The sequence below is a fragment of the Leptinotarsa decemlineata genome, unplaced genomic scaffold (genome assembly GCF_025532065.1).
Source record: "Leptinotarsa decemlineata unplaced genomic scaffold, Ldec_3_MD MMD2_tig00001064_RagTag_RagTag, whole genome shotgun sequence".
NCBI classification, from domain to species: domain Eukaryota; kingdom Metazoa; phylum Arthropoda; class Insecta; order Coleoptera; family Chrysomelidae; genus Leptinotarsa; species Leptinotarsa decemlineata.
Window position 1 is genome coordinate 10,240,114 of NW_027412558.1, and position 14,458 is coordinate 10,254,571.

Below are 14,458 nucleotides of genomic sequence, written 5' to 3' on the forward strand. Positions count from 1 at the left end.
TCCTATTGAAGATGATCACTTGGTGTTCGAAACACATGTCGAGGTGTTAAACATAACGGTTTGGTGTTGGGAATAAACTCCAGTAATATTCATTAATAAATATGTTTTGGATACTGTCTCTCATATATCATATATTTTTTGGGTCATTTGTACCGAACTGGTGAAAAACCTTGGATCATATGAACGAGATGAAATGTTTTGAACGTTTGTTCGAAAACTCGCATCCATTCTATAAATAATAATTTCGTGTATAGCCAAGGTCCTTTCTTTATGAAATTCCTTATCTGTCTCACATTAATCAAATATTTTCTCAGTCTGAACGGGACCATTCATTGCAACTATTTTATCAGTCATCGCAACTCTATTTGCCAGCAAATATTTGGGTCAACAGCCCATCCAGGATGGTTTATTTATGATTAAATGAATGTACGATTTCATAATGGAGTCATGAAGATGAAATGTTTATTTTGTGAAATTTTCAAGTAAAAGAGTCGGTCGGTGTCATTACATTGCAGCAACTAGGTTAAGTGGCTCGATGATTGCTCGGAAAATTGTAATTATTTTGATTGATTCGTTGCACAATCGGATATTAAATCATATCTTGGCAAATCTTACAATTTGTAAGGTATGAATATTCACACCCTGTTGGTGACATGCAAAACATTTCCAGTGGTGTACTTGAACAACTGATGGAAAAGTTCGAAATCAGTATTTTTGCCTTCATCTTCCATAGATAGATTATTGCTGAATAGTTTTTAATCATAACGGTGTAGCTAATTGTCTTGCTAGGTGCCCCGATTTTAGCCCATTCACTTTCCTCTGGAAACTTGGAGGAAAATTCATGGGATAATCTACAAGAGAGGCCTTTGCGAAAATGATGATTTATAGGAGAAACTAGGAATACTTGACCCAGAGTTCGGTTTGAATTTTCATATTTTTTATTGATATTTTCATAATGATGTTTTGAATATTGGTATTATATTTCGTATATCATCAGTGATGAAACTCAGGTATGAAAACTGAGAATTTTTGAACCGTGAAGCTCTAGTAATGTCTCTGTTGAAAACACTTTCACTCACCAGAATACAAATACTGTATATCGACGCACGTTTCGCTAACAAAGTTAACATCATCAGAAGATGGCATTTATTCTTGTCCTTATTTAAAACGTTTCAACCACTCAAACTCGTGTTGCGGATTACCGAGTATCAATACAAATTTCACAATGACATGTTGAATTAAAACGCCTTCCATTTTTTCGAGTGGTGGCAGATACACAGTCCGACATGAATAAAGCCTGTAATCCCACAGAGCAAGCTAGTGTCATCCAACAGGCTGGAACGTCGTGCAGATTGTGTCTCAGGAAACTAGTTCCGTTAATTCGGCGATTTTCAGAACTACGAGTCAATGTACATTTGCATTTTGATGAATACTGAATATTCATCCTAATTCATACTCAGATAAATACAATTAACTACATTTTCTTTTAAAAGTAGTTACAAATAAAAGTGGTAAAAAACATAGAAAGTTTCATTTCTCTTTCCTTCATTAATTAATCAATTGATTATAAAAATTTAAATTTTTTTGAGCATTTTTTTAAAATAATTTTCTTATAAATATAAGTATTCTACTTTAAAAAACATACACTTATTTATTAGCATGTTATTTCCTGAGCTTTTCAATTAATTAAGTTCAATGAATTGAACTTAATGAATTGTCAGATTAAGCGAATCCCTCTAGATAATCGTCAGATTATGAGACAGCACGTCTAAAATATAAAGATGAACCATATATATCTCAGTCTGACGGGCTTGAATATTTCAAAATGGCGAATTTTTTTTTGCACTTCAAAATAATGGCCGCGAGTTTGCGTCAGATCGAAATCGTCAGATTATTGAATGATAGCTTTTTTGTTGCATCTAACACCCCCTTAGAAAATCTGACGCGCTCGATTAATTTTTTTTTCTTTTCACTTTTAACCCTTACTTACAACCACCCACATCATGCAAACGATCAGATTAACATACCAACACTATTAAAAATACGTAGGACATTGATGCTATCAATATCCACCGATGAAAAGGTATATATTATATAACATTTTTCATTCTTATCATCTAAGCTTTGCAACCTAATATGTCTCAGTGACGCTCGAGTAAATCCCCATTTTGCATTGTGGGCTCTCCTGCTATAAATAATTGAGGTTGCAAAAACACAAAATATCCATTTTCTCTTTCTGTTTCAGGTAAGTTTGTTTTGAAGAACGCCATTTACTCTCGACATTGCAATGTTATCGGTGAGTACGACAAAACCTGATTATTTCCAGTATATTGATAATTTTGAAAATAGGTCACCCATTGATCCGAAAACTCGTATTCGTTGCAGTAACTAAATTATTCGTTGCAGAACGGGTTCACTATTGAGTGGCCTATCTTTTTAGCTATTAACTCTCGGCGTAAACAGAAAACTCGATTTCTATATCAAAAAGCACTTGGAGCTTTTACCGCTGTGCTTTCATCCTATGGTTGAATTAAAATCAATACTAATGGTGATAGTTTGGCGGTTTTTACGAAAAACCGTTTATTACGAGCTTTAATTTAATTTGCAATATAGTGAGCTATTCAAAAAATTAGGTAAATGTTCAAATTTCGTGAGGTTTGTAAATTCAATTAGCGATTTTTTAATTTTTTTATGTAGATGAGAGGCATAGAAATTGGCATTAAATTTTGGGTGAAAAATGGAATTAAGTGTTCCAGCGTGTTCATTTCAAAATTGTTGAATTTTGACAAAAAAAAAAAGCCACATGAGCATTGCTTGGGAATTGTTGAATGACGTTAACGGCGATTCAGATTGGCTTGAAAGGGTTATAACTGTTGACGAATCATGGGTATATTTAATCGAAACCAAAACCAAATCTTCTCAATGGAAGAGCCCAGGAGCCAAGACCACATGGCCGTACGGTCAATAGGGAGTATTATCTTGTTATGCGCCGCTTGCTACAAGCAATACAAAGAAAACTGGCATGTTCAACGAGAGCTGTGGGGATCACAAAACTAGTTAATTTGTCCAAAGAAATGAACTTTAAATGTTCAAGCCAGTCTCGGATATACCTACACAGTAGGTTGAATGGACTGACGCCTATCAGAAAACAACTATTCCCTGGCTAATACCACGAAGGGCGTTGGATTATATCCGTGGTATTAGCCAGGGGAGTAGTTGTTTTCTGACTTGAACGCTTAAAGTTCATTTTTTTAGATTTGTTTACTGCCAGTCTTCAAGCTTAGCCCACTGACTAATGAGGTAGTTAACTTGTAACTGAATTTTAAAGAAGGACGGACTCACAAAGATGTTGGACTATGATCTGTACGCATCCCCGTGATATGTTTATTTGATGAAAGGGTTCAAGGAAAAAACATTCAAAATGGCGAGAAAAAGATGGCCGTCATAACAATTTTCCACAGTTATATCCTGACAAAGGTCAGGGTGGTACTCGACCTAATGTTGTAGGGATTGACCATACAACAATGAAGCATTCAATTTTCTAAAAAATTAAAAATGAATTTATAGTAAAAAAGTATTTTCACAATTGATTTGTTATTTTTACATTCTGTTAAAAGAAGAAAATGAATTCGAATTAAAGAAACTTAGAATTAAAGAATTAAAGAAATTTATTACATTACACAATGTATTTGATATGAAAACTTTTCGGCAGATTCACTTGTGTAGATAAACAAGAATACAATATGTAGCTTCATCTTGACATGAGTCATTAATTGAAAAATAGATAGAACTGTTTAAACTCTAAATTGCATTCGTTCGCAGCCCTGGCGTATCGCTAGTGTCTTTTATGAAAGTTTCGGGGGTGTCACACTCCTATACACTCATACCCATGTCGATCAACTTTTTTTGTTACATTTTGTCAGTATATTAATACATCCTACACTTCCATTTATTGTTTATATAAAAGTAAATTATGACATCTATAAAAAGGCATATAGACATGTTTTTCTCACCTTCGAATAACACTTTCAGGTACCGACTGGGTGACCGCTCATCTACTATTGTATATCTCGCTTCCATCTGTGAGAACTTCGTACTGGGATCGAATTTCGAAATTGTTTTAACGAAAACCTAAGTATACATTATTTGTTGTGAAATGGGGCTCTGGTTTGGAGATCTTGTTTCCGTTATTGATCCAGGATATTCCTTGGAGAATGGGAGCGTCTGTTGAATTTCTGACTCTAACTGATTTATCTGAGGGAAATTATGTTGATCAAATAGAAAGTTTGTTGGAAAAAGAAAGTAGAAAAAAAAATCGGAATTATGTTTCAATAGTGAAAAAGATGCTGTTGTTTTGAGGAGAGATCAGTGTTCTGAAAAACTGTTTATACTATCTATTATTTTACCAAAAATTGGAAACTTTTGAAGCAACGAAATTCAATTTCTTTTAAATTTTTGTTCAAAATACTTTTCTAGTGAAATCCAATTCCTGTGTCTGGAATCAGAGAAACTAGATTCAGTCTCAGACTAGATTTTTTATAAAGGTAATCTGATTTATGATCATTCTGGCTGGTTTGAGATTCTATAAAAGATTCTTGTATCTTGAATTTCGATTTGTATCTTGTATCTTGAATTTCGATTTGTTAGCTTCTGAGCAGTTCCCCAGATATTATACGGAGTATATCAACAGTACATATTAATTTCTGCATACAACAGCATCTAATAGAATAAGCCCAATGACAGGTTGGTGGACAATTTCAAATCAAAGTTACGTGAATCTAAAAATATACAGCTATAGACTTCCAAAAAACTTATAAGACCAACTAGAGCTTAGAGCTTGCATCTATGTATCTATCCTATCTCTTGACCCACATCATTGTCTGATGATGCTAACTTGGTTGACGAAACGTGCATCAAGAGACAGTATTGTATTCTGGTGTGAAAAAAAGTTTTTATATTTTACGTCAGAATTTCCAATTCTACAAATCAACATAAAGCTTATGCTTATGCTAACTGAACTAACATCGAGCGTGAGAGTTAAGTAGTTTTTCCAAAAGAGAAGAGTAAGATATAAGAAGTGAAGAAACAACTATACAATACATGATTATTAAAGATAAACGGCGCTCCCCAAGGCTGATCTTTCATGTACAAATTTATCCAGATGGAGCTTGAACGGTTTGAAGCAAAACAGTATTCGAAAAACGCAAGAAAAAAAATTTGGTTTACTGAATTCTTGGTTGTTCAGTACAGAGGAAATGCTGAAATTTTTTCTATTTATAACATGGCCTGCTCAGATCCGTAAAATCACAATCCGCAGTAACTGTATTAACATGTACCACCAAGTCACGAAAGGAAACGTTACGTACAGTACCAAATAATCACCTGAAATATATTTTTTAACGTAATAAAAATAAGAAGGATTCAATTCAATTCAAAAACGTATATTCAAATTTGGGTCAAAATACATTTAGTTTAAGATAGTGTTTTGAGGGGGCCCTGCTATAGGCTTATGCCTCTTCAGGGATAGGAGTTAGAGTGTGTATTGTCTTCGGTTGTCATGTGTTTCTCTTGTTTTTCCGTAGTTCCGTTTGAGTGATCCGGATCCGTTGCGGTAGTCAGTTTATACATAGGTTCAGGTTGTTAGGCTGGTAATTGGATATTGTACGGTTTCAGTATCTTCCACGATGTAGCTGTCCGCTACCTGATTCCCAGTAGGTACTCCTCCAGGATGTCTTGGATCTGCTCCGACAAACCTTCCATTTCTCCCAGGAGTCTGGCTGAAAGAAACGGGAACTTCTTCTTAGGTATCATTCTGGGTCCTCCACGTGGAGTCCATGGTGTGGTCAGCGTGTTGATGGCATCGGTGTTGTTGCTGTTCATCGTTCTGGTCGCGTATCGTCCTTGGAGTTCCTCTATCGGAAGAGTTTGATTTTGAGAATCAGGGACTCGTCACGCTGGTAGGTAATAAGAGGTAATCCTTCAGACTCAGGTAATAGCACTTCATTCAATTTTCATTTTGACACTGTAACGCGTCTTCAGTGTAAGCTAGCTGGTACAAAAATGCAAGAAGGATCGAATGTACTCGGGTTGGTTTTTAACGAGCCTCAAATCCTTGAATCCTGATTATAATGATTTTTTGACTTTCTGGTGATACACCGTAGATTGAATTTTGGTCCTGTATAATTTCCAAAACTTTTCAATAATTTGTCTTTTTCTATAATAAGTGATACACATTGTACACCTTCAGTCACATCCGCATGCAAATCAAGCTGAATTTCACGCTACCACTTGGAATGATAATCAAATGAACAGAATTAAATTGGAGTTCGGCATCGGGAGAGCCTATATGTTGCTGTCATGCATCTGACATTAATAGAACAATACACCGTGATTTGAGTAGCATATTGTGTTGGTTGATGTCTATAACAGGGAGCCACTGGATTCTCCAGAATCCATATATAGGATGACTCAAGCAAACTCTTTGTTCTTCTAAAGGTATCCGAAAGAAAACCATCGACATAGACTTAAGAACGCTCTTGAGACAACTAAAAAACCACGAACAAAGTTGATCTAATGAACCACAACATCGGAGTTTAATTAGTAAACCCTCATGTCAGACAAGGTCGGAGACCTTCGAAATATCAATTATAACAGCTCGATTGCGTTGTTCAACTAAAACCTTTATGAAGACACCGCCTGAAAAGAGAACTGAACATCTGCTTCCCCAGGCTAAAGGCAAGCTCAGAATAATTATAGGGCAGTTTACTGGACACTGTCTATTTAAACGATATCTGGACAACATTTGTCTGTATATGAGATACCTTCAGTGCAAGCATTTCAACTAAAAGGCAGAAACACCTCTTTATGTTTCATGCGGATCTGATGCACTGAATCATTGGAAGCGTCAAGAAACGATTGGAAAAAAATTCCGTAACTCCATGAGGCTGTTATGTTTTCCAGCTAGGTATACACATTGACGTAAACAAATACTCGTCTTCTTTTGTTCAGTCATATACATGTTTTTCGTAGTGATTGGAGTGAGAAGTGATATACAGCCAGAGATTACTGCTTTCAATAATGTCATACTTGGGCTATATGTTTTTGTTTGAAGGGGCTCATGGAACAGGTGGTAACATTGCCTGAGTTCTGAACTGAAACCGATTCTATCTGTGAAAGGGTCTTTTCTGTACCTGGCTTCACATAGATAGCACGTACTGGTGATTCAATTAGAAATTCTGATAATCATCCATCAGACTAAATTCAAACGATTGAGTTTTGCCAGGCAAAATCATCAAAATCACAAAATCATGAAAAGCATAGAAGTATAAGAACCACGAAAGGCATAAAAATAAGTAGATGCATAAAAACAATAATAAATTAAATAAATTGGACACAACAAGGAGATCGTTTCGGATGTGTCTGGCTGCACTGTCAAACTTAGGTTTGAGGTGGTTACTGCTGGAGACTGCAGAAGTCCTGAATCTCAATAATCAGAGGAGTCTACTTGGAGCCTTGAGTTTTCTTGATGGTTTCTGGAAATAGGATTTTGATCAGAAGTTGCAAAGTTTAGTGTATCAAACCCTAGGGTAAGACCATGTTACTTTTTCTGTTGAAGCAACCATTGGAAGAGTCACACCAATCAACTCAATAGGCAAGAGATAAATCTAGAGTAGTTTGATATTATCCACTTTCCAAAATACACACCTGAAGTTTACGAATACTAATTAATAATTATCCCTCTGCAGTCCAAGTTTTATCCTCATAAACTGAAAACATTACATGGATTGAATGAAGGTGACCCTGTCAAAAAAATACAATTTTGTGAGTCCGAACGTTTGTTTGATTGCAAATAGAAAATGCATGAAAAGTATATGTTTTAGTGACGAATGCACGGACAATACTAATGTATTAATATAATATGCAAAAAACTAGTTAGCTTTGCCAACATATACCTTGAAGTGAGTAACACATTGACATCACATTGACAGCTAATATTATTTAATTGTAATTTCAGGTATTATTAAATTTAGTAACAGAACAAATTATACACTTTTGTCCTGGATTTGAATAAAAAAATATACAAATGGCCTTTTCACGTGTAAAATATTCATTGATCAATTCAAACCAAAACATTTGCCTGTGAACATAATAAACACGCCAACGCGGATGTTCAAAGGCTTCGATAAATTCTTTCTGAATATTTGAGACAGTTTATTTTTAAATATCACATAAAACTTCCTGTACAGAATAAACAAACTTGATAATAACCTTGACGTGGATTATATGCCCGTATAATTTGCAGTCAAATTTGTAATGGGGGGAATAAAATAAGCCAGGCACGTTCTCTTTTTATTTTGTTACTAACCTAGACTTGAGGCTGACAGAAACCACGGGTTTGTTGACCTGGAATTCGTCGCAGTCAATACAGTCTACTATGTTGTGAATGACTAGAGAGGAACTAGGGTTAAGTGAATGATTTAGAGTCAATTTGTTGGTGGCTTGGAATATATGTTGTTAGGTTATCTTTGTTTAACGTAATCCAAAACTATTACCAAATAAATAAAGTAGATAATGCTACGGTCGCTGTGATAGTTATGGATGTCATATTCACTTTCGGTAACGATGTTTATCAAGATTTCTATGTAGGGCATTTACTGATTTTTCTTCCTCGCGTAGTCACAAGTCCTGAAAATGCCATTCAAGATGATAGCGAAACATCGATAGAAAACACGACGTATGAACACCCGGAAAAACAACTCCATATATAAATACAGACTAGTTTTGTAATATATTACTGAAAAGAAAGGATATATTGTAAAAATCATATCTAAGAAGTTATTCGTAAAACTTTTCATTTCAAACACAAATCTGAGATTTATATATTGTTAGGTTAGGTCCAAAGTGAGTGGGTCTATTTGACCCTGTAACCCGCAAGGGTTTATTGTGGCTCACACCTATTCACACTCCACCAAATAAACACAGCTTCTAACGAAGCCGATTAGTTTGTATAGTGAGTGGTCTTTCAGGTCAGATGCTAAGAGTACGGCTCTGCCGAACTCTAAAAACTTTATTCGGTCCCCAGCGGGGCATGCACAAAGTATGTGCTCTGCTGTTTCACCATTTTCCAAACATTTCATATATTTTGGTGCCAATCAATTCATAACGAAAAATAATAAATGAGTGATAATAAAACTTTCTTATCACCTTTATTATTCAGAAGAACTAATGAATTGAGCATTTTCTTTCGTCAAGCATTTTGAAAGAATTCTCAAGTATTTAATCAATGACGAGTTATCCCATGAACTTTAAAATAACAAAAGACGTTTTTTGGGAAAGAAAGTTTTTCGCTTTCTACTACTCCATCTTAGTCCAAAAAATTGTGGGAATCTTTCAAAAAAGGAAAAAAGTAATTAATTCGAAAAGAAGTAACTTTATACATAGATGTGTAGATCATGCGAAGAAGTAACTTTCAGGCACAAACTGGAAGAAAAAAAAGGCACTCCTGAAACAGCTACTTTCATATAAACATTGAATTACACGAATGAAAAACTCTCTCGAAACAAAAACTTTTATATAAACACTGAATTATACAAGAAACCACTTTTTTCTACTTACTTTGTATTCCAAACATTCGTTATTCAATCCAATCAGATATCAATCACAATATTTCTACACAGTATACTAAATGAATGGTAAAAAATTGTACTTACATGCAACACTGTCATCCTCACGCCGTAAGACACTTGCCTTAGGGCTCTTCATTACCAATCTGGACAAGATTGTTTGTAACACCATACAAATCACATTTTTATCATCAAATTAATCCACCCAATTTTTGTTCAAACGAATTGAAAAATGGGCTATAATCAATACTGACATTATATAAACAGTTACGTAGAAAATTCGTAAAATTAACTTTCTTTTTTAGTAAAACCTCAATATTATTATCATCGTTGGGAGGAGCTGACCAACGTATTTGGAAAAGTATGGAAATAAGTTTTGGAATGTATTTAAAAAATGTTGTAGTTGTGCAGTACATATTTACGATCTCTACTACCATGTGTCGACAATTCTTGAGAGACTCTCAAAAGTGTCTTTACTTCCGGGTTGATTCTAATTTCGTCCGTAGTCCAGCTACTACGACGTTATAAGCACCAAACAGCTCGAAAGTAATTTAATGACCGGATACATCAGAGATGAGTTTCAAGGTTTATGATGAATCATATATTATTCGCTGATACTGTTGTTCCTGTTTGGGCGAGACAGTTTTACATGATTCATAAAAATTATTTTTCAGTCCTCTAAAACTAATAATGAGTTGTTGAATTGAATAAATTTACATTAGCTTAATTGTTGAATAAATTTCTGGACAGATCTATATAAAATCGTGTTTTGCAAATTTTTCTCTGTAATCTTAAGTTATTTCGTCCCGGGGAACATCCCCAACGTTTTCGTTGTGTTAACCACCACTTTATCCTGGTCCACAAAAATCCATAGATCCATAGACGGTGTCACACGAATTTTATTCACTTCAATGATTTTCATGGAGTGTATATCTAATATATAAAAATGGATGTTTGTTGGTTGGTTGGTAAGTGATAAACTTCCACATCGCTCAACCGATCGTAATGAAACTTGACATGTATAAGTAATTTTTCATAGGAAAGATTTTTAGGCTATCAATTTTCCTGAAACTTGCCACTAGATGGCGCTGTAATACGACCAAGGTTTCGGTTTTAAATATATATATATATATATATATATATATATATATATATATATATATATATATATATATGGCACCAGAAGATGGCAAATGAGACTTTGCCGAAACGTTGTGAAAATAATCCTTATGGGGAGAAAATACACAGAACACGGAGCGAAACCCGAGAAAACAGCTCATCATACTTTATCCGTGAGAATCTTCGAGTTAACATATATATATATATATATATATATATATATATATATATATATTCTGATTCTGTCAAAACATTGGAACAGCAGCGATACAGCAACATAGTACTAGTAGTGTATAAAGTGTGATTAATTGCTTGGATAACTGCGTCCTTATTTGATGATTTCTGTGGGAAATTTCAATCTCCTCTCGATTTCTGTTTTGAGGAGCATAGGTAGGAGGAGTATCTTTTGCATTATTTTTCTATATCCAAATGACAGTTGACCCAATAGAATCATAGGGGCCAAAAAACCCAATACAGAGAAATGAACCGGCAGCGAACTAGTCCACGTGGACTGTAAACTTGACGGTTCATAATGGATAATTTTTACTAACCAAGTTTTATGGTTGGCTGCAGAGTCATAAAATTAATTTGACGAATAGAAATCGGGAATGAGGGGATGGTTATCGCCATCGTGTTCAATTCAGGAACTAATTGTGATTTGAGTGTTGAAATTCGATATTAGTGCGGTTATAATTAATACTTGACATTTTTGTTATCTGTTTAAAAGGTGGCGTCCTTGGACAAGTACTAATAGTGATAACGAGTGTGATAACAACTTTTTCCAGTGTAGTGACTCCAATAGCAATGGTGAACAATGCGAAAAAGAGATACCAGTGAATAAAATTCGGATGCATTTGAATATTGAAACACACAGAGTATATAAGAATCTACATCTCAAGTTTGGTTTCGAGGGAAACAAAGTATTATAAGCAACAACATATTTAACCGACATTCCTTTCTCAACTGTACGTAAAATAGTCAAAAACAAACTTTACGAACGCAAGACTCGATGTGATACAGGATTACCAAAACCATTAGATGTTCATCTAATAAAATCATTGAAAAAAACAATATACGACTGTTACAAAAGCAATGAGATTCCCACAACTGAAATCATAAGGAAGAAATTGAATACTTCCGGCCATAACGTGAGCTGCTATGACAAAACTCTTCAGAATTGGATACAGGAACTAGAATTTAGATTTAAAATAATAAACAAATGTCAGAAGATATGGAAAGCAGAAGAATAGTGAAATTGCGTTACAAATACTCCGAACAAATAACTGAATATAGACAAGAACAACGGCAAATTTTCTATTTGGAAGAATCTTGGTGTGGCACTCACGACACAGTTACGAAAGGGTGGATTGATGGTTCGAAAATGTGTACGCCTAACATGCCTGGAAACATAGGATCGCGACTAATCATTGTACATTGCTGAGGAAGTAAAGGATGGGTTCCGAATTCTTTGAAATTATGTGGAATATCGTTTACTCGAACTATACAAAATATGTAGTTGGTGCATCAGGTCAGTTCCATTTGCTATGGGATCCATTTCATGTGGAACCCACAGATAAAGCTCATTATCATGTTGTCGTAATCTGCAACTCAGTGTTCTTCGATTCTTTAATAATACCGATAAAGCTTTAATTGACAGGGGTATATTTTTAGCATAGATTTTTTTTCGAGAAAGAAAGGTTTCGGCTTTCTACTTTTCTGTCTTTATAAAAAAAATGTGAGAAACCTTCAGTTTATATCTGGAAGTAACTGCTGTGCATGATTTAGACATCTTTGAGAAAGTTCATTTCGAAATTAGTACCTAGTAACTACCGACATAGCTCTTAGGAGCGATGACATATCTACAATTTATCTATATTGCCTATTTGCCGACAATTGCTATAAATAAGTGATGTGATCTGATTGTATGAGGAACTGCCCTTAGAAAAAAAAACGTGTGTGTATCTAGACGCCCGACAAACGTGATAACTTAAACTAACCTAAGTTGAACTATTTGATTTTGAAATAGTTTAACCTACTACTCAAATGTTATGTATATTAACATGATAATATGAGGATCTTTAATTGATTATTTTGTGTATGTACAAGGATATAGATTTTTATAATACTGTCGACATCATAATATCTAACGCTCACTGAACACTGAGCGTTTGTCCGACGAGAGAGGAGGAGCCTGCCTTCTGCTGACGTATGCGTGGTAAAAAGGGCGCTGTAACGCGTTAGGCAACAAAGCGGTTTACCCTTCCATTAGAAGTTATTACTTCGAAAAAACATTTTGGTAACAGGGTAGTTAATCAAGTAATTTTTCTCCGTCATTGTATTCTAGAGATGCCTTACTTGGGAGGGTCACAGTGCAGAATGGGAGTCAATTTTTCTCTGGGATATATCAAAAATGTACCTTGACCAAGTTCCTATTCAATTCCCCGAATAATTGCTAAAAGTCAGGACTTCAGTCCGAATAGACGTTTTTTTCGAAAAATTATAAAGCTTAGCGATACATTTTCGATAATAGGTACATATTCCAAACATTTTTGGGCGTGACTTATTTTTATCAGTTCCAAATTTTGGGAAATTATTTTAGCCTAATGAAGTATTATGTGCTATTGAAATTAACTTTTAAAAAAAATGTTGAATGTGAAAAGTTAAAAGATCTGAGAATGTGATAGACTGTAACTGAATTTTCACGACATGGTCCAAATCTTTGTAGCCTTTTTTGTATTCGAAAAATATCGACAATATATCTGGTGTTCAGTATTTTTGTGCTCAATATTTTGGCTACACAGTATTCTGCTCTTTGACTTGGTTAGTGGCACGAAAACAACTCTTCCACAGAATCAACCCAATCAACAAAAGTTTATCAGTTCTCAAATGATTTTGTGTGAACTCAATGAATGAACTTTGATTTATAAAGAATATTTTCTACCAGCAAGGACATGTTTTGCATGCATCTACCGGGTCAACTTGAACATGTTTTTCCTGAATCCAACTTTGAAAACAATTTTGAGCCAGGCAACTTAAGTGTGACATCGATTTCAGTTGAGATTATCATAGAATCTTGAACTTTTTTATTTTTTTTTTCAATACAATTGGTATTATTCAATGATAAAATATATGTGGGATTAAATTTGTAAGAGGTATACACAAGAGGTATACACAAACACACCAAACACAATTCTTTGAAATGAATTTTTTCCTACATTGAAAAGTCTGTATTTTTAGGAGAGATTAATTATCGGGACATAAAGGTTTTGGCTATCTACATGTCAGTAACGTGTAGACGATTCCAATGAACTTTTGTTGTTTTAAAAGTGTTCGGAGACAGCGTATCTCTTCGAATTTCGTCACAATGTCATGTGTTTGCTTACAAAATACAAATACTAATTATTATGTAAATGTTATGTCACTTTTTATGTATCTTAATTGAGTTAACATCGTAAGTTGTTTATTTTCCAGATTAGTGTTTATTATTATCCGAGGATAATTTTAGATAAAAATGTAACGTCTATTCATATTGAAAATGCGAGTGAAAATACGAGGTAAATCGTGAAATAGGTCAGACACATTTGAATTCTGAAGGAACGACTTTTTCTCTGTGATTTATTTGCGATTTTTTCTTCTGATTAGTTATGGTTGGCAGTTAGTTGGTGACGCCTAGAATATTTCAAAGAATATACAGAATACAATTTTTCAAAACTTCA

The 14,458-nt window shown here is 34.4% G+C and overlaps 2 protein-coding genes across 4 annotated transcripts in view; one reads left to right on the forward strand and one right to left on the reverse strand.

The window, feature by feature from the left end:
• The window catches only part of LOC111503577 (rho guanine nucleotide exchange factor 10), a 432,407-nt gene that overhangs the window by 320,453 nt on the left and 97,496 nt on the right, over positions 1 to 14,458 (forward strand). The window contains exon 5 of one of the 3 annotated variants that reach the window (XM_074175648.1): positions 2,246 to 2,296. The exons of the other annotated variants lie outside the window; for them this stretch is intronic. Within the exon in view, the coding sequence (XP_074031749.1) occupies positions 2,246 to 2,296 (51 nt within the window). The remainder of the gene's footprint in view (positions 1 to 2,245; positions 2,297 to 14,458) is intronic. 3 annotated transcript variants of the gene reach the window in all.
• Positions 1 to 14,458, reverse strand: part of LOC141482425 (uncharacterized) — a 391,773-nt gene that overhangs the window by 292,082 nt on the left and 85,233 nt on the right. The window lies entirely within an intron of this gene.